Below are 26,440 nucleotides of genomic sequence, written 5' to 3'. Positions count from 1 at the left end.
CTCTCTCTTTACTTATGGTTTTGAGACATCAGGGCTTTTAGGAGGCACCTTGTTTAGATTGGACCAACTTGAGACACATTTTCATTCAGATCTCCGGAGATCACAAGGCGTTCACGCCAGCGAAGTGGGGCTCAGCTGTCAATGCCATGTGGTACCAACACTGGGAGAAGACAAAAAGCAAAGACTCCAGGGTCTGGAAGTATTTTCCAGGCCATGACAGGGAGAACAGCACATGCTAGAGCTGCCTGGGGGGGGGGGGCGGGGGGAGCAGCCAGCCTGCTCGCACCGCCGTGATCCCTCCTGACGTCCGTAGCACAGCCGCTCACAACATGAGCAAGCGGCCGAGCTCTGTGTGCAGAGCCAGTTGCACGCTCATTTTCTTGAACAAAGGAACTCAACTGCTAAGAAGTCAGGGTGGTGGGCGGTTGCCCCCCACACACACACTGGAAAGGAAGCATGCCCGGGTTCGAGCGGAGCAACCCCGGGGAGGGAATGGACGTGCAAAGGCATTTGTTTTGTCCCAAACAACTTGAAAGCTTTGTGCAGACTCATCCAGCAGTACGGATGGGTCACACGGGCGGCACTTCTGGGCGTGCATGCGTCAGTAAGGGAGGGAGGGAAGGAGGAGACTCCACTTCCTTCCCTGGCATGGGGCGGGGGGGGGACCCAGAGAGGGGCAGCAGAGGGAGGGTGCTAGGAGACCCCTTCTTCCCTGTGCCTCCCCATCTGACCTGTTGTGGGGGGAGACAGCAGCCCAGAGCCCAACGATGGGTCTTCTTAAACCAGTTCCTCAGGCTCCCATCTCTCCCAAGGGTAGGATTTGAGGCTGGGAGCTCTGCCCAGAGCCGCATCTAGAAGGTTCACAATTACCTAGGGATGAGCCATCCCAGAACAGGCAAGGCTACCGGGTGGAGGGGGTTTTACCCAACGCTGCCCTTCGGACAAGAGCCAGGCAGGTCGCGGAGGCCACCCAGCACACTCAGGACTCTCAGAATCTAGTTTACCTAAGAAAGTAGCTGCGGCCTCTTTCCTTGACCCAAAAATGAGGATGGTGGGGGGGGGGGGAAGCATCGGGTCCTCTTGCACAATACAAGGTCTCATAACCAGAACAGGACCTCAGAGCCGACGGGAGGCTGAAAGGCGTTCTTAAACAGAATCCACTTTATTAACAGCTACACGGATCTCTTCGTCTTTATTTACTTATTTTTTAAAGATATTATTTATGCATGAATGATGCAGAGAAGCAGAGACACAGGCAGAGGGAGAAGAGGGCTCCCCTGGGGAGCCCGATGCAGACTCGATCCCAGGATCCCGGGGTCACACCCTGAACGGAAGGGAGACGCTCAACCGCTGCGCCCCCCTAGGCGGCCCTACCGGGTGAGTTCTAACACGTCAACTGAGAGGTCGTCCCACCTGTGACTCCTGAGATAAGTGGAACTGTCCCAAAGTCTGAAGTCATTTACACAGCTCTAACGTCGGCAGACATCCACAAACCCACAACACACGCGTATCCATGTAACTTTTATGTCTGGGGAGCACTTTATACTTTTCAAGGCATGTTTTAATCACCCAACTTCAGCCTCCCCAAACCACAGGCTATCGGGGCCTCCTGTTCTCATTGGTAAGATTCGGGAGTTGATCATCAATGTCCTTTTATTTTTTATTTTTATTTTTTTATTTATTTTTAATCAATGTCCTTTTAACGATCCAAGTCTGACCTTATGTCCCTCCCCGGCGGCTGGGAAGATCTGGGCTCAGAGGAGCAAATTGGTCTCTGGTCGACTTGGACTCAGGGTAGATCGCAGTAAGGCTGTGGGGAGGAAAGCCACGGGAGTCCCCGAAGTCTTGGACATCTGGTCCCTCGGGCAGTAGCTCTGTCCACGAGGGCAGCAGCGACATCAGGAGGGGACAGAGAGGTGGGGAGATGGGACTCTGGGACATGGGCCGGGCCCCATCCCTTGAAGATGACAGCCCAACCCCCCCCCCCCCCACCAACACAATGATCAGTGTCTCTGCTCCCAACAGAAGGGCCTTGTGCGGAGCCTGAGGACGGGCTCTACCGGACAAGTTTCATCGAGCCGTGAGCGTGAGACTCTGCACTCAGTGCTCCATGGGAGGAAGAAGCGTCAGCAGCTTCACGGCCCGGGGCCAGTTTCTGTAACAAACTGGATGAACGAAAAAAAAAAAAAAAACATGGGTGGACGGAGCCCAGGGACTTTGTTGTCGCCATCACCATCAGCACACGGCAAAAACACCCATTTACCCCGAACTTGGGTCTCAGCCGGTCCTGGATGGGAGTGACCCATTCCCAGCGCCCAGCCAGACACCACTGTGCCAAAGGCATCAATGTCATTTCTGAGACAGAAAACGCCCGTGGCGGCGGCCACTGTGGAACTCTCCCCGGATCCAGGGCCCCACCAAGTAACTGCGACACCCCCCGACGTGCAGCACCGTTGGCTTCCCCAATCCAGGCTCATTCTACTCCGCACGCTCCCCTGGGGGCACCTGGGGACGTTTGCCAGCGTCGGGCACGGGCGCTGCCTTCCCCGTTTCCTCGGAAGCCAAACAGCCCTGAACCAACTATGCCAAAGTCCTCTAGTTTTAACCGCCTGGTTCCTGTTTGTGTTTTTAAGTTAGGATACAGAGGCTAACACAAATGCAACCTGGATGAACTGCTGCACATGCCCGTGGCTGAGAGTGAGGATTAATTGTTTCTATTACTACAGGAACGGGCTGTTAAACGGCTTCTTCCCCTGCCTTGGGCAAAGAGTCTCGTTCCTACGCGGCTCAGAGCACTCAGACAACTCCTGAAACGTAACAGATGCTCCGTACGTATCCGCAAAACGCACGCGTCGGGTGGTGGTTAATACCGGGCACTGGCAACCTCTTCTACCAGTTGCAGAGCTTCGAGGAGTGAGCAAAATTTAGGGTAAGAAGAGAATCTGGTAACTGCAGAAACAGGTAAACGATCGTCCCTACGGAGCATCCTGACAGTCCTTTACGTTGGAAACAACCACCCCCAGCATCCAAGAGGATACACCTTCACATTACCTGTTTGACAGACTCATTAACAAAACCTACGTGCTACAGCCTATGTTTGCTCTAAAAGAGAGTGTCCCCTACGTACTTTTTAAGAGCAGAGGCCTGAAAAGCTCCTAAGAAACACTGTGCTAGTGTGGGGAACAAGTAGCCTCAGCCTCCCCCAACTCAGACCCGTGCAAAGCCCCCTGAGTGATGGGCACAGGTGGGCCTTGGAATGGGCCAACCACAGCTCCAGAAAAGCAGCATCCAAGTAGTCGGATGTTCCCAAAGCAGCTGTCCCAGGCCACATGGTCAGGAGCCCACCTCTGCAGCACAGGGGGTCCCTTCGGACACCCGAGCCACCGTAGTGCTGATGGACTCGGCGACAGTGCCAGGAGCCCCGACCTCCCAGGCAGCAGGGTCCTGGACCCCCAGCCCCACCTGGCCTTCCCCTGTGCTCCCAGAGGAGTCCTTCCTGAGAGTCCCTGCAAAGCAGGTCAGTGACAGGAGGACACAGGAGCGAAGTTCCAGGAGAGCCAGCACAGGGCCACGGCCCCGCAGATGCTGAGGCTGGGCCTCCCCGAAGCCTCAGGAATATTCTCCAGGAGTCTGCAGAGAAGACAAGACAGGACAGCCGACGGGGACTCAGGGAACGTCATTCTATCTCTAGTCGTCGGGCAGCTGCAGCGGCTGAACCTGGGCTGGCCGCTGGGCACGGGGAGGCCGGCAGCACAGTGTCCCCCCTGCACCTGCCCCTCCACCTCCAGCTGGGGCCTGCGGCTCAGTTATAGGAAAGGTAATCGATGAGCCGGGGAGGGATGTTCAACTTGCTGATTTTCTCCAGTCCTCTGACGCCAGTGGCTTTCCTCAAGCTCACCCTGCAGAGCTGCGACAGGCTCAGAGGTGTTTCTGGAAACAGAGAACAGGAATCACACATGGTCAGCTTAAGGAAGTAGCATAACATCCTTCGACTTAATAAACACCCAGGTGGAACTAGAATCGCTTCCCTTTCCCTGGAAATGGCAGGTGGCCTGCAGGCCCCCTCTGGAAGGCTACCAGGCAGGATGGCCAGGACCCGGGGAAGGAAGATCAGGAAATGGAATTTGGGTGGTGACCACTGGGATCTCATTCTGTGGGACTTGGAGAAGGGTTTTTTTTTTTTTCCTTTTCCATAATATCATAACTTCGTGCACAGATTTGTCAGCAAGGGACTAATTAATCTATGGCTAGCACGTTCATTTCTCAAACCTCCAGACACATGGGGGACAGGGCGAGGGTTAGTGGAGGGCAGGTGCCAGCAGCAGCTCCTGTGGTTCCAGGCCACAGGCCCTGCTCTCACCACCACACACCACATGGCACAAGGCGACCCAGGTGGGGGGACTGACACCACAGAACAGCAGCATGCAGCTCACAGGTGCACCTCGTAGTGCCCAGGCTCAGGACCTCAGGACTAACGATGAAGCCTGCAGCTATGGCTCGGGAGGGCGAGCAAACCACAGCCAATGACGGGAGGTCCCTGGGGACCCCTGGCAGCTGAGCTCAGGAGCAAAGGCTGCCTTTTACAATGACTTGATTCTTTAAAAACCCATGTATGATGCAAATACCTACCTGATAAAAATATAAATTTACCAAAATATACCAAACCCAGCATTCTCAACTTATGAAGATTTATGAAATACAAAAACCTTTGAGAGAGGGGAAAAAAAAAACAAAGAAATCCTGGAGACACTCATTTTCCCGTGGTACTTCATACCCCAAATTATTTGGGATGCAGGAAAAGAAATATCTGCCGGGAAACGTGTGACAGGTACAGATGGCATCTGCCTCTAAGGTCATATGGATTTTGGTTGGGTAGGGCGGGCAAAAATTTGAATAAATCGGGTTTTTTCCCTTCAACCGAGAGGCACCTGAAAGCCTCTTGTGGTTGTAAGGCTTTGCAAACTCATTTAAAAATTTGTCCCCAAGGAAGTCTCATCCTCAGCTAGACCATTGGCCCCCTGTCTCCTGAAGGGGCAGAGTTGCTCAGGGGAACTCGAGATCCTTGAGTCATTGGTCAGACTGTCGGAGCGGAGCTTCTTGCAAGCTCTCGTGCCATTCTGAACACACCAACAACATTCAAGCAACAAGGAGAGTGCGGCCTCACTTTCGTAGAACTCCAGGCACTTGGCAGGCGCGCTGCTGCTCCAGGTGTAGTCGGATGGCTTCTTCCCCCGGTTGTCCCTGGCGTAGATGTTGCCTCCGAACTCAACGAGCATCTCAATGAGGTCAACGTTCTTCACCTTGGCTGCGTGGTGCAGGGCGGTCTCGTGAAGCTTCGCCGCGTTCACATTGGCCCCTGCGAGTCCAGAATGGGGAAGAAGTATCACCAAGGAGAGGACCTGCAGCCGCCAGAAGCATCGGCTGGTACGTTCCCGTTGAGCACAGTTTACGAGAGCAATCCTCCATCCAGGAAAGAAAGTCAGGGCAGGTCCTGTTACTGCTACAGCCTTTTCAAAATCTTTTTCAAGATCCCAAAGCAGTAATCACTTATTTTTCTTATGGCAAGAGAGCTAAAGACAAGTAGCTATAGGAAAGTGATATAACTGGAAACAGAACCAAAAAGGAGAAAAATAAAACCAAAAAAGAGAAAAATAAAACCAAAAACTTCCCTGGGAGTTAAGAGGCAGTTCCAAGACCCGACACAGTGCGTTCCCATGGGTCCTGAGGCTCTGGACTCAGGCTCAGCTACTAAAGCTCTCCTGCCTGTTCCTGCACACGTGCTCATGATGGGCACGAGGCAGGGGCTGCAGGTATGAATGGGTGGTCCTTAAATATAAATATTCTTGGGTATCTCAGTGCCTCAGTTATTGAGCGTCTGCCTTCGGCTCAGGTTGTGATCTTGGGGTCCTGGGATCGAGTCCTGCATCGGGCCCCCTGCAGGGAGCCTGCTTCTGCCTATGTCTCTCATGAATAAATAAATAAAAATTCATATATATATATGATTTTATTTATTTCTTTTATTTATTTCTTTTTTACATATTTGGGGAATGTTGCCTGTGTGTGTGTGTGTGTGTGTGTGTGTGTGTGTGTGTGTGTATATATATATATACACACACACACATATATATATGTAGGAGATCCACAGTTTAGGTAAGAGATGAGGTGTCTTACTTGTGAATTCAGCTCTGCTATCCACCTGTTTTCAGGATAACAACAGACAGAAAGAGGCAAAGAAGTAGTATTTAATTACAGTATTTTAAGATGCATGAAAAAATTAAGATTTTGATAAAAATAGGATTTGTGTAAAACGTCCTTCATGGCCATCACCAATTCTATGCAATTGGATCTCCTGGACCCTCAGGATTTTTTTTTTTTTTTAAAGAAAATACCAACTTCTTTGAAGTCTGCTCCTAATGGATAAGGAGGTTATAAGAGAAAGGGGATAGGGGATAAGGTTTTTAAAGAAGCCAAGCAAATACTCCAGCATTAATGAAGTTATTTCCCTCCAAGTAGATTCAAATCACAGTCCTAAAATATCAGCAAAGTGGGGTTAAAAGAAATCAGATTACAACATATCTCCACGTAATGATAAGTTTAGAAGAAATAAGGGGTGTAAGGCTATTAGATTTCCTGTCCCAGTGCTCAAAAATATTTGGAAATTCTGCTTTCTGACTTAAAATAGTTCATTTTTAAAAAAAAAATTTTTAAGATTTTATTTATTTATTCATGAGAGACACAGAAGAGAGAGAAGCAGAGACACAGGCAGAGGGAGAAGCAGGCTCCGGGTAGGGAGCCCGACGTGGGACTCGATCCCGAGTCTCCAGGATCATGCCCTGAGCTGAAGGCAGATGCTTAACCACTAAGCCACCAGGTGACTCAAAATAGTTTTGTTTTTTGTTTTTTTTTTTTAAAGATTTATTTGAGAGAGAGCAAAAGCCAAGATGGGAGAAAGGGACAAGCAGGCTCCCTGCTGAGCCCAGGACATGATCTGAGCCAAAGTCAGATGCTTAACCCATGGAGCTCCCCAGGCGCCCCTGACCTAAAATAGCTTCAATCCCCTAGTATAACATAAAAACTGTGTCCATAACGGGGGTCACTGTCCGATCCTGAGAACACAGCGAGCACCCCAACAAGGTAACACAAGCGCAGGAAAGTTCTCTCCACTGCCCGCAGCCAAAACTCACAAGTCAGGTCAGGGGAAAAAAATCCCTCAGGAAGAAGGCTCCATTACCTAAGTATTTAATTTAGCAGATGTGCATTGCAAAAATAATACTAAGAGGCAATAAAGAAAAGACCTCCCCCATCTAACGGCCCCAGCACATCAGGGGTGCTCTTCCCATAGCGGCCCCGATGAATCAAGAATCTTATCATCGCAGTCATAGAACGAAGGGGAGGGTGAATGCTAGACGCACACTGGTGATGAGAAATAAACCGTAACGTGCACAGAATCTAAGGTGCAGGTCGCGGTCTCGAAGGTCATTAATTGTGGCAATAATCTTGCCAAGTGGGAAGGAAAGGGACTGTCTCTATTTAGCAAGAGAGAAGCGGGCACCTCAAGGGGAAACCTCTGGGTAGGAACAGCTCTCAGGCTCACACCTCCCTTCCACCCCCTTCACTAGGGCTTCTGGAGACACAGGCAGGTGACTCTTCCCAGGAGGGGGCATCCCAGGGTACCAAACATGCTCTTGGCTCCTCTGAACTGGGTGTGACCCAGACGGAGACCAGGAGGGGCCCTAGCAGCTCTGCAGCTGGGGGAGCCACAGACCTGAGTACACGGGGTACAGGGGTACATGGGGGGGACCTGAAAATACAGGGCAGGGCGGAAAACCAGCAACCAGGGCAAAGTCTGTGACGTGACACCGTGGCTGTCAATTAAAAGTACAGGCCCTGACCTGGCAGGTGAATCTTAGAAAATGCAGACAGATGAAGGGCACATATGCACATTAAAACAGGGAGCTGGGGGGGGGGGGGACACCTGGGCGGCTCAGCGGTTGAGCGTCTGCCTTCAGCTCAGGGCGCGACCCTGGAGTCCTGGGATCAAGTCCTACCTGGGGCTCCCTGCAGGGAGCCTGCTTCTCCCTCTGCCTGGGTCTCTGCCTCTCTCTGTGTGTCTCTCATGAATGAATAGATAAATAAAATCTTTAAAAATAAATAAATAAAACAGGGAGCTGGGGGGGACGGGGACAGAGGAAGAGGGGAGAAGGTGGGGGCTGAGGATGATAATGTGCCTTGACCTGGGGCAGGGGCGCAGAAAGAGGGATGAGAGAGGGAGGGGGAAGGAGAGAGGGAGGGGAGAGGAGGGAGGGGGAGTGAAGAGAGCAGGGCGGGGGAGGGGGAGAGACGAAGCCAGCAAAACAACTGAAGGAAGGCATCTGGGCATTAAAAATTCTCAACCTCATGCTTCAGAGAAAAACGGGTCAAAGTTGGATTTCAAAGCATCACAGGATCCAAGTGGACGCAATGTGCCGACAAGGGCCACCCCGTGGGAAGACCCCCCCCCACTCCTCCCCCCACTGCCCGAACCCTGCCCTCCTGCCCTCCTGCTCGACTGCAGGACCCCCTGCCCACACTCTGCCCCCCACCGCCTCCTTGCCAGACCCCACCCTACCCCCATCCCCTCCCCACCCACTGCACGATCCCCCCACCCCATCCCAGCCACCCCACCCCATCCCCACCACCTGGGGAACCCAGGCTGAGAGTCAGCACTGTACACCCTCCGACTGCTACAGTCACTGACCTTGGGGGATTGCCCCCCACCTTTCCTGCTCCAGCCCCTCCCCCGCCCCCCACGGGGCCTGGGACACCCCAAGCCCACCCAGGGGGGCCACCAGCTGGGCCCCATGCTGGGGGGGCTGCTTTCCAGGGCTCCCCGGGTTTCCCACAGGGTCTGCGGCACACCCCCAGCTCTGAAGAATCACACGTTGAGCCCAGGCACTGCCCTCCTCTCTACTCTTCAGTATGTGCAAGACGTTTCCTTTGACAAGAGTCCCTGTCATCTAGGAAGGAGGCGCTGTCCGAGGCCTGGTGGTGGGGTCACCACTGATGCAGGGTGCAGAGAGGGGCAGGGGCCCTCCCCTGGGGACTTGAGTCATCCCTCATCCTAGCCCCCAGGTGTATGAAAGGCCCCCACACTCTGACCAGCCTGCCCCCCTGAGCCCAGAGCTTGCAATGGGGCAATGGGGAAGGGCTGGGGGGAAGGGGTGGCTTGGCCTCCAGCCCCGGGAAGGGGCCCTGGTTGGACAATCCCTGCCCACCCCCAACTCCCCAGTAATTGGTTCAAGTAACTGGACCTAGCCAATCGGATGTGGCCGAGCCTGGACAAAGGGACTGGATTAGGTTTGACCCCAGGACCCAGTCTGGGGCCCTTCAGTGTACTGGACACAGCTGGACAAGTGGTTTCCCCCTCTTCGGAGAAGACACCCAAAACCTCGGAAAGAAGAGTTTGGATGTGAGCCCCACCCTGATGCAGCCACTTGAAGCAGGTTAGGGGCACCAGGCATAGGATCAAGCGAGCGCTGTGGACACCAGACCTACAAACCCCAGGGACAGTGATGGCTTGACGATGCTCTTGAACCCTCAGGGCAAACGGACCCTGACACCTGCCTCCTTCCAATCCTTCCAGTCACCGAACCAAGAAGTCCCCTCGGCCCTGCAGTGGGGTGCCACAAATCCTAATCGAAGCAGAAAGGATGTTGGGGTTCAAGCAAGCCCCTGATTCGGTCCTTTCCCCTAACAGCTTCAACCAGAGAACTTAAAAAAAAAAAAGGGCACGAGGTGTCGGAGCACATGGACAGCAGCACTGTGGGGACAGTTGGTGGCTGGAAAACTGCCATTTCAGAAGCTCAGCAGTCGGGCAGCTAGATAACCCCCGGCTGACAGGAACGCTGACCGGCTGGAAGGCCTTCGATGGCTCCTCATCTAGACGTTTTATCGCTGCGCCCAAAATAAAACTACCCCAGTGACTAACCGGACACAAAAGGAATCTCTTTCACAGAAAAGACATCAAAGTGGCTTATGAAAGCGAACGAGGCTTCCGAATATAAGAGTACATATAACTGACGCTCAAACGAGCGTGGTCAGGAGCGAGCTCGTCATCCTTCTATTCTCGGCCAGTTTTATTTTTTATCCTGAGCTGCACCCAGAACTGCTGAGCTAAGATTTTCCAACAAAATATTTACATTGGGTTGAAAGCTCCTTGCCAACACCCACTTTGGCTCCATTTTAAAACTTCTGTGGTAGACAGGTCCTGAAGCCAACCTGCACTGGACTGGGTTGTTTTTTATTTTGCTTTTATGTTTTGTTTTGTTTTCTGCCTTAGGACCCTCCCTATCCTGAGCCTTTTCAGAACACCTGACAAGCACCTGGATTCCAAATGCTGCTGGCTCCTTTCCCAAGGACCCCCACCTCTTCCTGATTCGGATGCCAATGAAATTACGCAGGTGCTGTGCATGGTCCTCGTGGCCACTGAAAATAATGATTAGTGTTCACTGAGCATCAGGTCCTGCGAAAATGTGATCATGAATCCTTCCAACAACCCTGCAAAACAGGATTTATTTTCCCCACTTTTGTAGATATAGAAAGGAGGCCCGAGGTCTCAGCTGGCAGGTGGGAGAGCCAGCTTCGAACCTGGTCTGTCCAATTCCACCGCCCAGCTCATGGCCAGCACACAGTGCAGGTAAACAAAACACCTGCATTGAGCCAGGCAGGTAGGAACACCAATATACCTGCACTGAGAAGCGCAGGTAGAAACAGGACACACCTGCATTGAGGAGAGCGGGTATAAATACACCTGCCCTGAACAGCTCGGGCATAAAGGCAACACGCCTGCGCTCGGCAGCATGGGTATAAACACGACGCACCTGCCCTGAGCAGCACAGCAGCAAATGCCAACGCACCTGCGTTCAGCAGCACTTTGACGCAGTCCAGGTGCTCCCGGGCGCAGGCGACATGAAGAGGGGTCCCAAAGTGGCAGTCATGTGCTTCCAGGTTGGCCCCAACGTCAATCAGAAGCCTCACACATTCAGAACTTCCTTAAAACAAGCGGAAAAGGATGGGAACCATGAATGAACATGTGCATCTGAACAAGACCTGAGAGGAGTGGCAGCTGAACAGGTAAGCCCCAGGCCCAAAGGGGAGCCGGAGCTGCGTCCCAACTAAAGGCGGTTGACGATCCCATGTGGCCCTAGGGAGCCAGAGAAGGTTGTCGCTTCTGAGCCTGCAGGGTTCAAGCCTGCCTGGAGGTGGGGGGCGGGGAGTGGCACAGCTGCCCCTCTTGGCGGAGAGCATAAAGGTTTGGGGACACCACCTCTAAGAGCCGGACTCTGCTCCCTGCTGCTCCGGCTCTGGGGCAGGAAGGAAGGTGCTCCCGCTCGGGGTTGTCTCCTAAGCTGTGTCAGGAACGCCAAGCCTGGAGGGGATCTTGTAAGGCTGCTGGCAGCCCGAGTCCAAGGCTCCTGGATGAACTTCCCTAAGCTTATCCTAGACCCCTGCCCTTGTCCCCGGCATCTTGAACGCGGTTTGAGTGGAGCTTCATTCTGTCCCGGGCTGCATCCTCCCTCCTCACTTAATCGTGCTTCGTCATTGGAAGCTGCCAAGCTTCCACCTCTAGCCCTGAAATCCACCCCCTGCCTACAGCCCTCCGCAGGCTGTGCCCTTGGGAATGTCTCGACCATGGTCCTCCTTCCCCTCCCCGGGGACACCTGTTCCTAGCAAACCCGTCTCCATTGGTGGCGTCACTCCTGAGTCCGTTTTGACCCCGTGCTCTCCTCTCCTTCATGCTGAATCCTGCCCATCCTTTGCCCAAAGCTTTCTAAATGAATCCATCCCACTTAGCATCACTGCAATGGCCCCAGCCCCTCTCCACATCATACCACCCCTTGCACCCCTCTATCCAAGAGAAGCAGACTACGCCACCCCCCAAATAGGCTACTTTAGCTTAAGGGTTATTTTGAGCTTACGGCAATTAAGCAGATACAAGAAAAGCTCTCCCCTCGCCCCACCCCTCCACCCTCGCGGCTATTGGCCTAAGAGCAGGACATACATTTCCAAAGGTGTCCCTACCGCCCTCCACAAGGAAGGACAAACTAATGACCAGAGACTTCCAGACACTTAGCAGCCCAGAGAGAGCACCAGAGGACTGTATATTAGCAGGGTGGAGCGTGTAACATCTCAGCAGATCACTCCGGTCCTAGTCCTCCATCTGCACAGGTGGGATTTCAGGCAGAGAAGAACCGATGCAGAGACGCAGGTGAGAAAGGGCAGGAGCACTGAGCAGCTACAGGTGGGACTGGAGGCGGGTCTCTGTGGGGCCAGGGGTGGGAGAGGGCGAGGAGAGCTCCCCGGAGCAAGGCCCAGGTCACTGCCCCTTACGTGCCATCCCAAAGACCGTGGCCTCCACCCTCAGGCCATGGGGATCACCCACCCAAGGATTCTGAGGAGTGTGTGGATCAGCCACACGATCATACATAGGGTCCTGGATTTCATAAAGCGTCCTTGGAATCGTACGATGTGCATTTGACCTGGATGGAGGTGGCGTGGTCTCCGCACTAGATCCGGGTAACAGAAGATGACCTCCCTGGGAAGTGGGGTGGGAGGCAGCAGAGAGCAGAGGCCCTGAGGGGAGCCGGGGAAGAGCATATGCACCCACACCCCCACAACCAGGACCAGCACGGTGACTGCCAATCAAAATACTGACCACAAGCTTGCAACCTTTGCTCTAAGGAGTAGAATCCAAGCTCCTTAGTCCCTCATTCAAAGATTTCCCACCTGCCGGTCTTGCCCTAAATTTCTGGCCTTACCTGCTGCCCCTCCACTGGGAACTTCTGGTCCAGCGAGCCTGGACAGGTCACTTTCTCTGTGCATGCAGGACCTTCCTCTTACCCTCCCACCATCTGAAACCTACCCATTCTTGCGGGGCAGTTGAAATCCCACCTATTCCAAGCCTCCTGGATGAGCGCTTCCTCCCGAGAGCACCTGTCCTCGGGCACATGTTGGGTCCCCTCTCCCAACTAGAACAGGGGCCCACAGGGCACAAGACCGTGAAGGCTGAGGGAACCGCGGCAGGGTAGAGGGACTTAGTATCTGAGGGCTCTGGAGGACGCAGCTGAGAAACAGATCCTATCCTAGAAACCATGGCACCCTACTCCTGGGTGAAAAGCATCTTCAGAAGGAAAAGCTGAGGACCACACGGCAGGTGAGCAAGAGCCAGAAGCAGACAGGGAGCGCTCCTTAGCCGGCCCATGGCTTCCCGTCTACACTGCTTGCTTGCACGGACTCACCGCTCATGCAGGCCTCGTGCAGCGGGGATGCCGTGTACAGGGGTGGGTTGACCTTGGCCCCGTAGGAGAGCAACAGCTTCACACACTCGATGCTGCCAGAGGCGCAGGCATCACACAGGGGTGTGCTGCCGTCGATGTTGCGGGCATCCACCTGGTGGGGAGGAAGGAACGAGCGTCAGGACGGAGGGGGAGCCCACGCCACGCGCTTTCTCCCCCGATCCACATTCATCTTTGCAAAGGCTCTTAGAAGCACCAGTTTGAGAGTAGGTGCCGGGGTGCCAGGCTGGGCCAGGGCTGGGAGTGCCCGCTAGCCCGAAAGCTGCGGGAGGGGGCTGGGCGGAGCTCTTCTCTCGGGACGGGGTCAACTCGGCTTCACTCTTGCCACCTGCCCCGGCCCCCAGATACACCCAGACTGCAGGAAAGCATGTTCCAGCTCTTCCGGGCCACTGTCCCGGGCAAGCCTTTGAGGGTAGGTGGTGCAGTGTGGACAGTGCAGCCCCGGGTGGACACTGGTTCCAGCTGAGCCCTCGGGCTGCGGGTGTCAGGCCAGCTCCCCACGGCCAGAACTGCTTGGGGCCCCCACGTCCACCCTGGCGGGCACACTTACACCAAGGAAAAGGCACCAGAGTCTTGTGCTCTGTGTGACCGCCCCCACCCTCCCTGGCCGAGCGCTGGTTTCCCAGCATCCCACTTAGCTGCTGGATGCAAGCAGCACCCCCCACGGCCTGCCCGATGCGCACGGCACCCCCTCAGCCCCTCCTTCCCTCCCTCGCCAGAACTGCCACCAGTGCCCCTCAGGAGCCGAGCCATAACCACGCTGGTCCTCGCTGTGCAGGGGACCCCGAGATGGCACCCACCTGGGCCCCGGCAGCCAGCAGCAGCTGCACACACTGCGCCTGGCCCTGCAGACTGGCTGCGTGCAGGGGCGTGATGGAGTCCACGGTGACCTGGTTGACACAGGCGCCGCTCTCGATCAGCCGCTGCAGCTGCAGGGCCTCGCCGCGCTGGGCGGCCTCGTGCACCGGGGTGCGCTCCACCCAGAAACCTGGAAAAGAAGGCAGACCCAGTGCTGGGGCCACGCCGCTGCCCTCCGGGCCAAGGGAACGTCATAGGTTTCCGGGGACCCTTTCTGAAGCCTGGGGCACCACATATGCTCACGGAGTTGGTCCAGACACTCCTCAAAACCCCAGGGTGATGGGAGCCTGGATGGCTCCATTGGCTGGGCGTCTGGCTCTCGGTTTCGGCTACCATAACCTCAGCGATGCTTCCAGCTGTGAGTCTCCCACAGGTGGCCTTTGTCGGGGGGGCGGGGGGGAAGCTCACCTCCCTTTCTAGCTGAGGTTTTTTTTTTTTTTAAAATCACAAGGTGGTGCTGGGTTTTTGTTAGACACTTCTGTGTCCATTGCAATGATCGCGCCAGCTTTCCTTAATTCTGTGGAAATATATTACATTAACGGACTTCCAGGTGTTAAACCAACCATGCATTTCCAGGATAAACCCTCTTGGTCATGGTATGTTTAGTTTGCTAGTGTTTTGAGGACTTTTGTGTCTATATTCCTAAGTTATTTGTCTTATGCTTCATGTTTTTGTCTGGTTTTAGCATCAAGATACTACCTGCTTCCTAGAAGGAGCTGGGAAATTATTCTTTTAATCTTTGGAAGGGTTTACAAAGAATTGGTATGGAATCTTTATTTTTTTTTAAGGATTTTATTTATTTTTATTTATTCCTGAGAGACACAGAGAGAAAGGGAGAGACATGGGCAGAGGGAGCAGCAGGCTCCCTGCGGGGAGCCCGATGCAGAACTCGATCCCAGGACTCTGGGATCACACCCTGAGCCAAAGGCAGATGCTCAACCACTGGGCCGCCCAGATATCTGATCTTTAAATGATGGCTCAAATTCACCTGTGAAGACCTCTGGGTCTGGGCTTCCTTTGCTGCTATACACTTTAATTACTAATTCCATCTCTTTGTTATAGGTCTACTCAGAGTTCCTATTTTTTGAGTCAATTGGTGGTTTGTATGTATATAGGAATTTGTTTGCTTTATGTACATCATCTAATCCGTTGGCCTAAAACTTATTATGGACTGAGCTGTGCCCCCAAAACTCCTAACAGAAGCCCTAACTCTAGAACCTCAGAATGTGGCTGTATTTGGGGACTGTGCCTCTTCATAAGTAATTTAGGTAAGGCCATTGGTGTAGGCTCTAATCCCATCTAACTGGGGTCTTTATAAGAGATTAAAACACAGGGGTCCCTGGGTGGCTGAGTGGGTGAAGCGTCTGCTTAGGGCTCAGGTCATGATCTCAGGGACCTGGGATCGAGTCCCATGTCAGGCTCCCTGCTCAGCGGGGAGTCTGCTCCCTCTGCACCTCACCCCACTCGTGTGTAAAATCTTTAAAAGATCAGGACACACACCTGGAGTGTGTGTGACCAGAGGCAAGCCCACGTGAGGTCACAGTGAGAAGGTGGCCATCTGTAAGCTAAGGGGAGGAGAAGCCTCAGGAGAAAGCAACCCTGCTGACCCCCTGATCTTGGACTTTTCCAGCCTCCAGAGCTGTGAGAAAGCTAGTGTGCGTGGTACAGGCTGCCCAGTGTGCGCCGTCTTGTCACCGCAGCCCCGGCAGGCTGAGACCCCACTGTTCAAAGCGTCCCTTTGTGGTCCTCCTTTCTATAAGGACCAGAGTCACGACCCTCTTTCATTCTTGATTTTTCATAATTTGCATCTTCTTCCTTGATTAGTTTAGCCTAAAGGTTTGTCAATTTTGTTGACCTTTCCAAAGAACCAACTTTTGGTTTTGTTTTTTTTTTTTTTTCCTATGTTGTTTTTCTATTCTCTATTTCATGGATTTCCTGTCTATATTATTTCTTCCCTTCTGCTTTCTCTGGCTTTAGTTTTCTTTTTGCGGTATCTGAAGCAAGATGTTCATTTGAGCTATTTCTTCATACGGACATTTACAGCTATAGATTTTCTCTTAGTACTTAGAGCTCTCATGAGTTTGGTAAATGGCTTTCTTTTCCTTCATCTCAAATTGACTATAACTTTTTGCAATCAACCTCAAAGGACCCATTCAACAAATTTGTGATTAGTAAAGGCACTACTCTGATCCCAATAGGAAGTAAAATTCTCTCTCACACACTAGCTCACCGCTTCCCATCACTCTTCAGCTCTAGAAATGAGGTACATAAAAGTGGCGCTCTGGCCTCCCCATACCTTTAACCAGTGGCACTCACGCCGGGGCAGCAACAGCGGGGGGAGGGCCTGAGAACAGATGGCTGAGCCCTACCCCAGCATCCAGAGTCAACAGGTCTTGGTCCTGAGAATGTGAATTCCCTAATAGGTTCCCATGTGATGCTGATGGTCTGGGGACCACACTTTGAGAGCCACTGGCCGAGACAGTACTTCTCCCTGTGAATAAAGCCCCCTCTCCCCCTCAAACTCCTCACCCCATTCCTACCTCTTCTCACTCACCCTACATAAATTCTAGTTGTATCTTTCCACACTGCAATCCAAAGATGGCTCTCTCCAGGAGGACTTGCCCCACCTCTGCCCCTATCTGGGTCAGCATCTTGTCTGTGCTCCCATGGCCCACCCGCCTGCTTGTGTGTTCCCACCAGACCGTGGTCATCACCTGTTTGCCTGCTACCTGCCACACTGGAGAACAGACTAATGGCCACATAGGTCGGTTCCCAGAAGCATCTGTTCCACGCCCAGAGGAGTGCTCTAAGTTAATCACAGTAATCCTCACTCCTGTCAGGACACCTGACCCAACTGTAGTTCCCAAGAAAGGAAGGCGAGCGTGTGAGTGGTTTCACAGCTTCAAAACTCCCCTCTGTCCCAAGGACTTCCAGGAGAAGACCATCTCCCTGCTTCGCCTGGATACTGCCTAGACATGATCACAGAATTGCTTAGCCCTCCAGCCACCTGCCTGAGCTTGGAGCCTACAAGAACGGCGGGGCTGAGCACCAAAGCCTTGAATGTAGTGAGCCCAAGGTCACGTGGGGCCTGGTGCCCAGCTTCCGGTTGGGCCCCCTACTATGTGAGGAGGGTTCTTGTCTGGGTCAAATGGAGACAAAAGCACACAAACTAGCCCGAGACTGACCTACCTGAATGCACACACTACAGCTATGTTTTCTCAGTGTCCATTACCTAAGATACAGTGGCATCTTCCAGGCACTAGGCTTAAAAAAAAAAAGTCCTAAATGGCAATGCTGGGTTAATACTGACCCACCCTTATTATCACGCCCCCTACTTCAAAGGCAAGATCCCATTCCTCTTCATAATAGCACTTGTCTTTTATCACATTACACGTCTTATTACATTCCCCTAGAAAACCACCTAACCCACCAGTCCATCCACAAATCTTGCCGGAGCACTCCTACAGACCCCAAGTGGGGTGACTTGCTCTCCTCCGCCAAGGGAGAACTTCCTCATTTACGTGCTGATGGCCGTCTACGAAGCTGGCCCAGTGCCTCCACCGTGGGGCAGGAAAGTACGGGGGCCGAGAGCTCTCTGCTGCTGCATCTGAAACTTGGCCACTCATTAGCTTCTGCAGGACTTTGCCCCCCCCGCCCCGAGTGTTTCTTCACCTACAAATCGGGTTGTTGATAATTTTCATAATCCACCACTGAATAAACTGTAAAGTGAGCTAAAGTAAGCAAAAGCACTTAGTGTGAGGCCTGGCACAAAGTGCTCGCCAAATGGTGGCTCTTAGTAAACAGGGACCTGATCATATGTGGGGTGGGAGGGAGGGGTAGAGGCAAAAGGAGAGCTGAAACTCAGGAAGATTCAATTCTCACAAAATATAAGAGCCGAGCTTGTGGGGCTTTCTATATACTGCCTTGGGAAGGGGACTTGCAAAAAAAAAAAAAAAAAAAAAAAGGAAGGGGACTTGCTTCCCCAGTAGTAATCACCTGTCCCTGGCATGCCTGTCTTGGGGGTTAGTGAACAGTGGCCTTCACTGTAAATTTGGTCCGAAAGAAGGAAAACCCAATGGAGTAGTGTGAAGGGTTGCAACCCTACAAAGAGGAAAACAGGGTGTGAGGCCCTGAATCTTGCAGCAAAAAGGGAGAGGCAGCTCAGGAAGGCCAGGGAGCCTTCGATGTCTTACACTTTGCAGATAATTTGTTTTTTGGGGTTTTTTGCCTTTTTTTTTTTTTTTTTTTTTTTTTTTTTTTTTTTTTTTTTTTTTACGAGTTGAAGGCCTGTGGCAATTCTGTGTTGCAATTTTTCCAACAGTGTTTGCTTCACTTTGTGTCTGTCATGCTTTGGTAATTCTTGCAATATTCCCAACTATTACATCTGTTCCAGTGATCGATCAATCACCTCAGATGGTCTCCGTCTGCAGGTGCCACAAACTACACCCACATAAGATGGTGAACTGAATCGGCAAATGTGTGTGTTCTGATTTCACCAACCCGCTGTTACCCAGTCTCCCTCTCTTCGGGCCTCCCCATTCCCTAAGCCCACAACATTGAAATTAAGACCAGTTAATAGCCCCATGATGGCCTCTATGTGTTCAAGCGAAAGGAAGAGTCCCCCCCCCCCCCAATCTCTCACTTCAAATCAAAAGCTAGAAATGAAACTCTGGGAAACGAACAAGGGGCAGTGGAAGGGGAGGTGGGCGAGGGGTCGGGGTAACTGGGTGACGGGCACTGAGGGGGGGCACCTGATGGGATGAGCACTGGGTGTTACACCATATGTTGGCAAATCGAACTCCAATAAAAAAATACCAAAAAGGGATCCCTGGGTGGCGCAGCGGTTTGGCGCCTGCCTTTGGCCCAGGGTGCGATCCTGGAGACCCGGGATCGAATCCCATGTCAGGCTCCCGGTGCATGGAGCCTGCTTCTCCCTCTGCCTGTGTCTCTGCCTCTCTCTCTCTGTGTGACTATCATAAATAAATAAAAATTAAAAAAAAAAAAAAAACTAGAAATGAGGGGCGCCTGGGTGGCTCAGTCAGTTCAGCATCCGACTCTTGATACCAGTGAAGGTCACGACCTCAGAGTTGTGAGATCAGCCCCACTGCAGGCTCCCTGCTCAGCACCAAGTCTGCTTGAGATTCTCTCTCCTTCTCACCTACCCTTCTGCAGCCTCCTCCACTCACATAGATTCACTCTAAAATCTTTAAAAAAAAAAAAAAAAAAAAAACTAGAAATGATTAAGCTCGGAAAGGAAGGCATGTGGAAAGCTAACACCAGCTGAAAGCTAGGCCTCTTGCACCAAACAGCCAAGTTGTGAATGCAAAGAAAGTTCCTGAAGGAAATTAAAAGTGCTACTCCAGTGAACACATTCATAAGATGAAACAGCCTTACTGCTGATATGGAGAAAGTTTAGGTGGTCTGGAGAGAAGATCAAACCAGCCACAACACTGCCTTAAGCCAAAGCCCGATCTAGGGTAAGGCCCTAACTCTCTTCCATTCCATGAAAGGTGAGGAAGCTGTAGAAGAAAAACTGGAAGCCAGCAGAGGTTGGATTGTGAGGTTTAAGGAAAGGAGCCACCTCCAAAACAAAGGTGCAAGGGGAAGCAGCAGGCGGTCCAGAAGATCTAGCTAAGAAAATTAATGGTGGCTACACCAAACATTATCAGTGTGGATGAAACAGCCTTCTATGGGAAGAAGATGCCATCTAGGACTTTCACAGCTAGAGAGAAGTCAAAGCCTGGCTTCAGGGGACAGACAGGCTCTCTCGTGAGCTGTTAAGCTGGAGACTTTAAGTTGAAGCCAATGGTCACTGAACATTTCAAAAATCCTAAGGCCCTTAAGAATTATGCTAAATCTACTCTTCCTGTGTTCATAAGTGAACAACAAAGCCTAGGTGAGCACGCGAATGTTTCCAACACAGTTTACTGAATATTTTAAGCCCACTCTTGAGACTTAACTGCTCAGAGAAAACACTCAACCTTACCAACTGATTAGAGATTAATGTATTTTATGGGAAGGGCGTGAGCCTTTTAGCGTCAAACAAGCAACCCAGAAAAAAATCCACCTGGGTTTAAACCTCAGCCTTGCTTCTTTCTAGTTGCATGAACTCAATAAGGACTGTCCATAGCTGCCCCAGGGTTCGCGGCTAGTGCTGGCATATAACCTAGCAGCTCCAGGCTCTTACGGTGGTCCCAGAAACACTCTCCTTTCTCTTTCCATCTCACCCTCTGAATACCCCAGACAGTAGTGGGCTGTGTTTGGAGTTCCTGGCCAAGGATGACTGAAGAAAACTGGCTCACCTGGCTTAGAGCACCCTAGTCCTCAAGGTACCCTTTGTCGTCTTCTGCTAGCCTCTCAGGTACAACTCTTGGGTCCAGATCCTAAATGTGGGATCACGTTTTCAACTGTGCAAATGGGCACTTACCTTGGGTCCGCTACAACCTGTATTACATTTGCTGAGTTACGAATTCTGGATTCACTTAGGAGGTGACTTGCCCTAAATTGTCTGCAGAGCCTTACAATATGGCCTTAATAAGCACACTCTTTACCTCTGTGAGGTGTTCTATTGAAAAAATGGAAAATCTAATGCTTTGAAATATACCATGCATCTAGACTTTCAGATCTGAATGTTAAAATGGGTTACCAGTTCCTACAGTGGGCCTCTGCTTCTGCTGGGATAGCAGGCTTCCAGGTTCAATACATTCAGCGGATTCATTAGTGTTGAAAAGCATCGGGACATATTTTTTTAGAGGAAATAAAAGAATGAGTGTCAAAAACATCCACGAGCCTCAGAAGCTGTAAATCCATTGATGGAGCGTGCTTTTCTCTTCAAGATTCCCTAAACCAGGCGAAAACAAAAACGCTCAGAAGTAAATGCTGTGTTATTAAGCATTGTGTGTGAACAAAAATAAGGAAACTGTGCCTAGGCCACCCTGGTTAGCTGTTCATCACTTATTTAACTGAACCAAACGCAGATCGTGCTGAGGTCCAAGTCTTGTGCGTGCCCAGGGTGGAAGGCCAGCTAACACCAGACACTTATTCAACGCCTTTGATCTTGTTGACGGTGGCTGTTTTGCAAGATCAACTCAAATACCTGCCTTGCTAAGACAGTAATCCCTCTCAGACCAAACGTACTCCTAAGACTCCTCAGCGTTATTGGCACTGCTGTTTTTAACCAGTGTAAAAGTACTTTAGATTTTTTTTTTTTCTTCCAGGTTTTCAAAGTGCGTTCTGGGCACGTGTCGTCTGTAGTATTAGTTCATGGGCAGGGATGTTTGCTTCCCCCAGAGAATGTCCCTTTGCCCTCGAATTTATTTTATTCTTCCGTAGCCAGAATATTAGAAGCAAGATGCAGGGAAGAACCTAGATGGACTTTTTTTTTTTTTTTTTCTTAAACACACAGGGTGACCTGTCACAAGGGCACCCCCTCCTCCCGGAGCGCATGCCTTGGGTCCTGGCCGGGTGTACCTGTAGGATGCTAGTGACGGTGCGCTCCGACCCCGCAGGCCGCTGGAAGACGTTGCGGCTCCCTCACCGAGCACCTCTGGGCGCTGAGCCTGGCCGCGACCTGCCCGGCCCTCCCCAAGGTGCTTGGTGCGCAGGTGCGTCTGCGGCTGGGATGTCCCGCGCCTGGCGCGCCACCACCGCGACGAGCCCTGCAACGCGCCGGCCGGGGGCTGGGAGCCCGAGATGCTCGCGGGCACCCGGCGGGTCCCCGACCTCCGCCCGCCCCGACGCCCCCGCCCGCGCCCTGGGGCAGCGCGTCCCCGCGGCCGCGCGCGTGTCCTCAGACGCACCTGCCCGCCCGGGGGCAGCGCGGCCCCCGCTCCCGCCACCACCCCCCCCCGCTCCCGGCGCCCCCGCGCCCCCCGCGCCCGCACCTACCCACGTCGCCCAGGAAACAGCCGTCCGCGGTGCGGGGCTCCATGCCGCCCTCCCGCTGCTGCCGCGCGCCCGCACACCCCGAGACTCGGGCGCCCGCGACCTGGGCGGGGCTCCGCGGGCGGGGGGCGGGGCGGGCGCCCGAGGGCACCCGGGAGTTGTAGTTCCGCCGCGCCGGGGCCCGGAGCCGTGCGCACTGCGAGCCACGTTGGAGCTCCCGACCCGGCCGGGCGCTGTGGGCTGGAGGGTGGGGGCGGGAGGGCGCCGGCGCGGTGCACGGACAGGCGGGGTCCCGCTGCAGCCCCGGGCTGGGGGTGGGGGGGCGCCGCGGAGCACGGCCAGGCGGGGTCCCGCTGCAGCTCCGGGCCGGGCCGGGGGTGGGGGTGGGGGGGTCGCCGCGGAGCTGCTGGGCGCGGTGCACGGCCAGGCGGGGTCCCGCTGCAGCCCCGGGCTGGGGGTGGGGGGGCGCCGCGGAGCACGGCCAGGCGGGGTCCCGCTGCAGCTCCGGGCCGGGCCGGGGGTGGGGGGGGCGGTCGCCGCGGAGCTGCTGGGCGCGGTGCACGGACAGGCGGGGTCCCGCTGCAGCCCCGGGCTGGGCCGGGGGTGGGGGGGGGGGGTCGCCGCGGAGCTGCTGGGCGCGGTGCACGGACAGGCGGGGTCCCGTGGTGCTCGAGCTCCCCGCCCCCTTCCCCCGGGTCCCCTGTGTCGGGCGGAGCCGGCGCTCCCTCCCCCCCCGAGGCCCGCCCCGGGACTGAAGCACCGCCTTCCGATTAAGTCCGGGGCTGGGCGGGGCGGGGGAGCCACCGAGTAAGTGAGGTGTAGCCTGTTTTGCTTTTGAAAAGCCGGTCGCCCGGCTTGGAAGGCTGAAGTCTGTCGAAGTTGCTGGTGGCCTGGTCACCGGGTTTCTCGGGCCGCCCTGACCCGGAGACTCCACGCAGAAGTTAGTTTGCGCTGCCCTAAGGGGCATCAGCGGGATTTACCTGGGGCGGATATACCTGAGGACCAGTAGGGCGCAGAAGGATTGACCTCCCTCCCCTGGACGACTCGGATCTTTTCCTCCGGTCTAGACCGCGGGCACTGCATCCAGCGGGAGTTTGAACTCCCTCTGACCAAAGTGCCTGGGGAGTCCCAACCCCAGGCCTGAAATGACACTTCAAGCCGCTTAGCAGTGTGGGTTCGCACCCTCATTGCCACTTGTTGACCAAAATGAGGCTCTTGCATTTTTCTTGCAAGTTTCTTGCATTCTGTATTAAATGCACATTTTAAAAATCTGGTTGCTGTGGGGTGTTATTTTTTCCTATGACAATGCTGGTGTCCTACCTTCGTATTTTCTTTGATTTTTCTTCCTTGACAAAGTTTCATCTGGATCTCAGTATAGAATGTACGTTTGTATACACCCTATATTTTTATAAACCACATATTTATAAATGTATTTATGTCTATATATAGACATGTGTGTATTTCTCAAACATGAGAGAGCAGATATTTCCTAATTAGCTTATTTGGTAAGGTTTTCTCCATTCCGTTGTTTGATCTCAATATTCAGAAGAGTTTTAAGTTCTTATATATTCAGAAATACATACTCCGAGAGTGTTTCCTCACTCTCAGATAGTCAGGATGTATTTCTCCACCAAAAGCCAGAACATACTCTTTTTTTTGTTCTGTTCTGCTGTTGAGACTTTAAGTCTGGAACTTGTAATCTATAGGATCTAAGTTCATTTTCCACCAAGTTGCAATAAAGTTCTGAAAATGTCTAAATAGTAAAAATGTTTCTGCATTAATTCTCTTTTATTGCATTTCACTTTATTGCACTTTGCAGATTTTTTTTTTCTTAACAAATTGAAGATTTGTGCCTTAATCAAGCCTATCGGTGCCATTTTTCCAAGAGCATTTGCTCACTTTGTGTCTTGGCGTCCTCCTTGGTAATTTTTGCAGCATTTCACATCATTTCCAGTGTTAGTAATGGTGTGACCTGTGATCAATAATCTTTGATGTTACCGTTCTAATTGTTTGGGTGCGCCATAAACCACAGCCACCTAAGACCTCAAACTTACTTGATAAATGTGTGTGTTCATCACTCTCCCTCTCCTCAGGCCTCTCTATTCCCTGAGATACAATAATATTGAAATCAGGCCAATCAATAACCCTATAATGGCCTCTATGTGTACAAGTGAAAGGAAGAGTCCCCCACATCTCACTTTAAATCAAAAGCTAGGGGTGCCCCGGTGGCTGAGTAGGTTTAGGGTCTGCTTTCAGCTCAGGCCATGATCTTAGGGTCCTGGGGGCTCCTAGCTCAGCAGGAAGTCTGTCTCTCCCTCTGCACACACGCCCCCACTTGTGCTCAAGCTCTCAAATAAAATGAATTTTAAAAAACCAAAACACCTAGGCCTCTTGTACAAAACAATTAGCCAAGTTGTGAATGCAGAGGAAAAGTTCTTGAAGGAAACTGAAAGTGCTACCCCAGCAAACACACACATGATAAGAAAGCAAACAGCCTTTATTGTTGATAATAAGGTTGCAGAGGTCTAGATGGAAAAGCAAACCAGCCACAATATTCCCGTAAGCCAAAGCCTCATCCAGAGCAAGGCCTGAACTCTCTTCAACTCCACGAAGGCTGGACGTGAGGACGCTGCAGAAGAAAACCCAGCAGAGGTTGGTTGATACGGTTTCAGGAAAGAACCCACCTCCCAAATGTAGGTGTGCCAGGTGAAGCGACAAGTGCTGATGTAGCAAGTGCTAACCCAGGTTACCCATGTAGATGGAACCGCCTTATATTGGAAGAAAATACCCCATCATGAGTTAGGGTTTTCACGTCCTTTGTATAAATGCCCAGAAATGGAATTGCTGGATCATACGGTAAATCTATTTTTTATGTTTTGAGGAACCTCCGTACTGTTTTCCAGAGTGACTGATCCAACAGCGCACAGGGTTCCCTTTCTCCACATCTGCACCAATGCTTGTGTTTTCCTGTCTTTAATAACACTTATTTTAACAGGCTTGAAGTGGTATCACATAGGGGTTTTGATTTGTGTTTCCCTGATGGCTAATGACGTCAAGAACCTTTTCATGTACCTGTATGTCGTCACTGGAAAAAGGACTATTCAGAGCCTCTGCCCAGTTTTTAATCAGCTTGTTTGTTTGTAATTGAATTATAGGAGCTCTTTATGCATTTTGGATATTAACCCCTTGTCAGATCTATGATTTGCAGATATTTTTCTTCCATCCAATACGTTGCCTTTTTACTTGGCTGTTTCCTTTGCTGTGCAGAAGCTTTTTATTTTGGAGTAGTTCCAATTGTTTATATTTGCTTTTGTTACTTTTGCTTTTGGTGTCAACACATCCCCTCCTCCCCTGCCCAAGGAACTTACTGTCTTCGTTTTCCTCTTGCAATTTTATGACTTCAGGTCTTATGCTCAAGTCTTTAATCCACTTATGAGTTGATTTTTGTGTATTTTATAAGAGTGGTCCAGTTTCCCCAGCACCATTTGTTGGAGAGACTGTCCATTCCCCATGGTATATTCCTGGCTCATTTGTAAATTAATTGATTGTACATGCACGGGCTTATTTCTGGGAATGCTATTTTGTTCCATCGATTTATTCATCTGGTTTGGGTTTGCTTTTTATTCAACTCCAGTATAGTTGACAGACAGGTATAGAACATAGGGATTCAGCAGTTCAGGTATAGAACATAGGGATTCAGCAGTTCTACATATTACTCAGCGCTCATCAAGATAGGTGTACCCTTAATCCCCTTTACTTATTTCCCCCATTCCCCCACCCACCTCCTCTCAGGTAACCATCTGCTCTCTATAGTTAAGACAAATCTTGTTTCTTGATTTGTCTTGTTTTTTTTTTTTTTTTCCTGTGTTCATTTGTTTCTTAAATACCACATGAGTGAAATAATATATTTGCCTTTCTCTGGCTTATTTCACTTACCATTATACTATCTAGTTCCATCCGGGTTGTTGCAAATGGCAAGATTTCATTCATTTTATGGCTGAATAATATTCCATTGTATGATATACATATATATACCACATCTTTATCAATTCACCTATCTATGGACACTTGGGCTGCTTCCATAACTTGGCTATTGTAAATAATGCTGCAATAAACACAGGGTGCATATATCCCTTTGAATTAGTGTGTTTGTATTTTCTGGGTAAATACCCAGTAGTGTGATTGCTGGACTGTAGGTTAGCTCTATTTTTAACTTTTGGAGGAATCTCCCTCCATACTGTCTTTCACAGTGGCTGTTCCAGCTTGCACTCCTGCCAACGGTGTGTGAGGGTTCCCCTTCCTCCACATCCTCACCAACACTTTTTGTGTTTTCTATTTTTTCTTTTAGCCATTCTGACAGGTGT

General features: G+C 51.9%; 1 protein-coding gene across 2 annotated transcripts; it reads right to left on the bottom strand.

Moving 5' to 3' along the window:
* Positions 1–1,173: 1,173 nt before the first annotated feature.
* On the bottom strand, positions 1,174–22,232 carry ASB13 (ankyrin repeat and SOCS box containing 13). Of its 2 annotated transcripts, none has more exons than XM_072825927.1 (6): positions 22,080–22,232; positions 14,135–14,322; positions 13,278–13,428; positions 10,860–11,030; positions 5,165–5,356; positions 1,174–3,930 (listed from the first exon to the last, which is right to left on the bottom strand). In XM_072825927.1, the coding sequence occupies exons 1-6, from the start codon at positions 22,120–22,122 to the stop codon at positions 3,803–3,805; spliced, it is 873 nt and encodes a 290-aa protein (XP_072682028.1). In that variant the 5' UTR covers positions 22,123–22,232; the 3' UTR covers positions 1,174–3,802. The 2 variants fall into 2 exon arrangements, with proteins under 2 accessions (XP_072682028.1, XP_072682030.1); XM_072825929.1 differs by having other exon boundaries at positions 10,896–11,030.
* Between the last annotated feature and the right edge of the window lie 4,208 nt (positions 22,233–26,440).

The sequence above is a fragment of the Canis lupus genome, chromosome 5 (assembly GCF_048164855.1).
Source record: "Canis lupus baileyi chromosome 5, mCanLup2.hap1, whole genome shotgun sequence".
Taxonomy (NCBI): domain Eukaryota; kingdom Metazoa; phylum Chordata; class Mammalia; order Carnivora; family Canidae; genus Canis; species Canis lupus.
The sequence above is the reverse complement of the archived record's forward strand: the minus strand, read 5'-3'. Positions and strand labels throughout refer to the sequence as shown.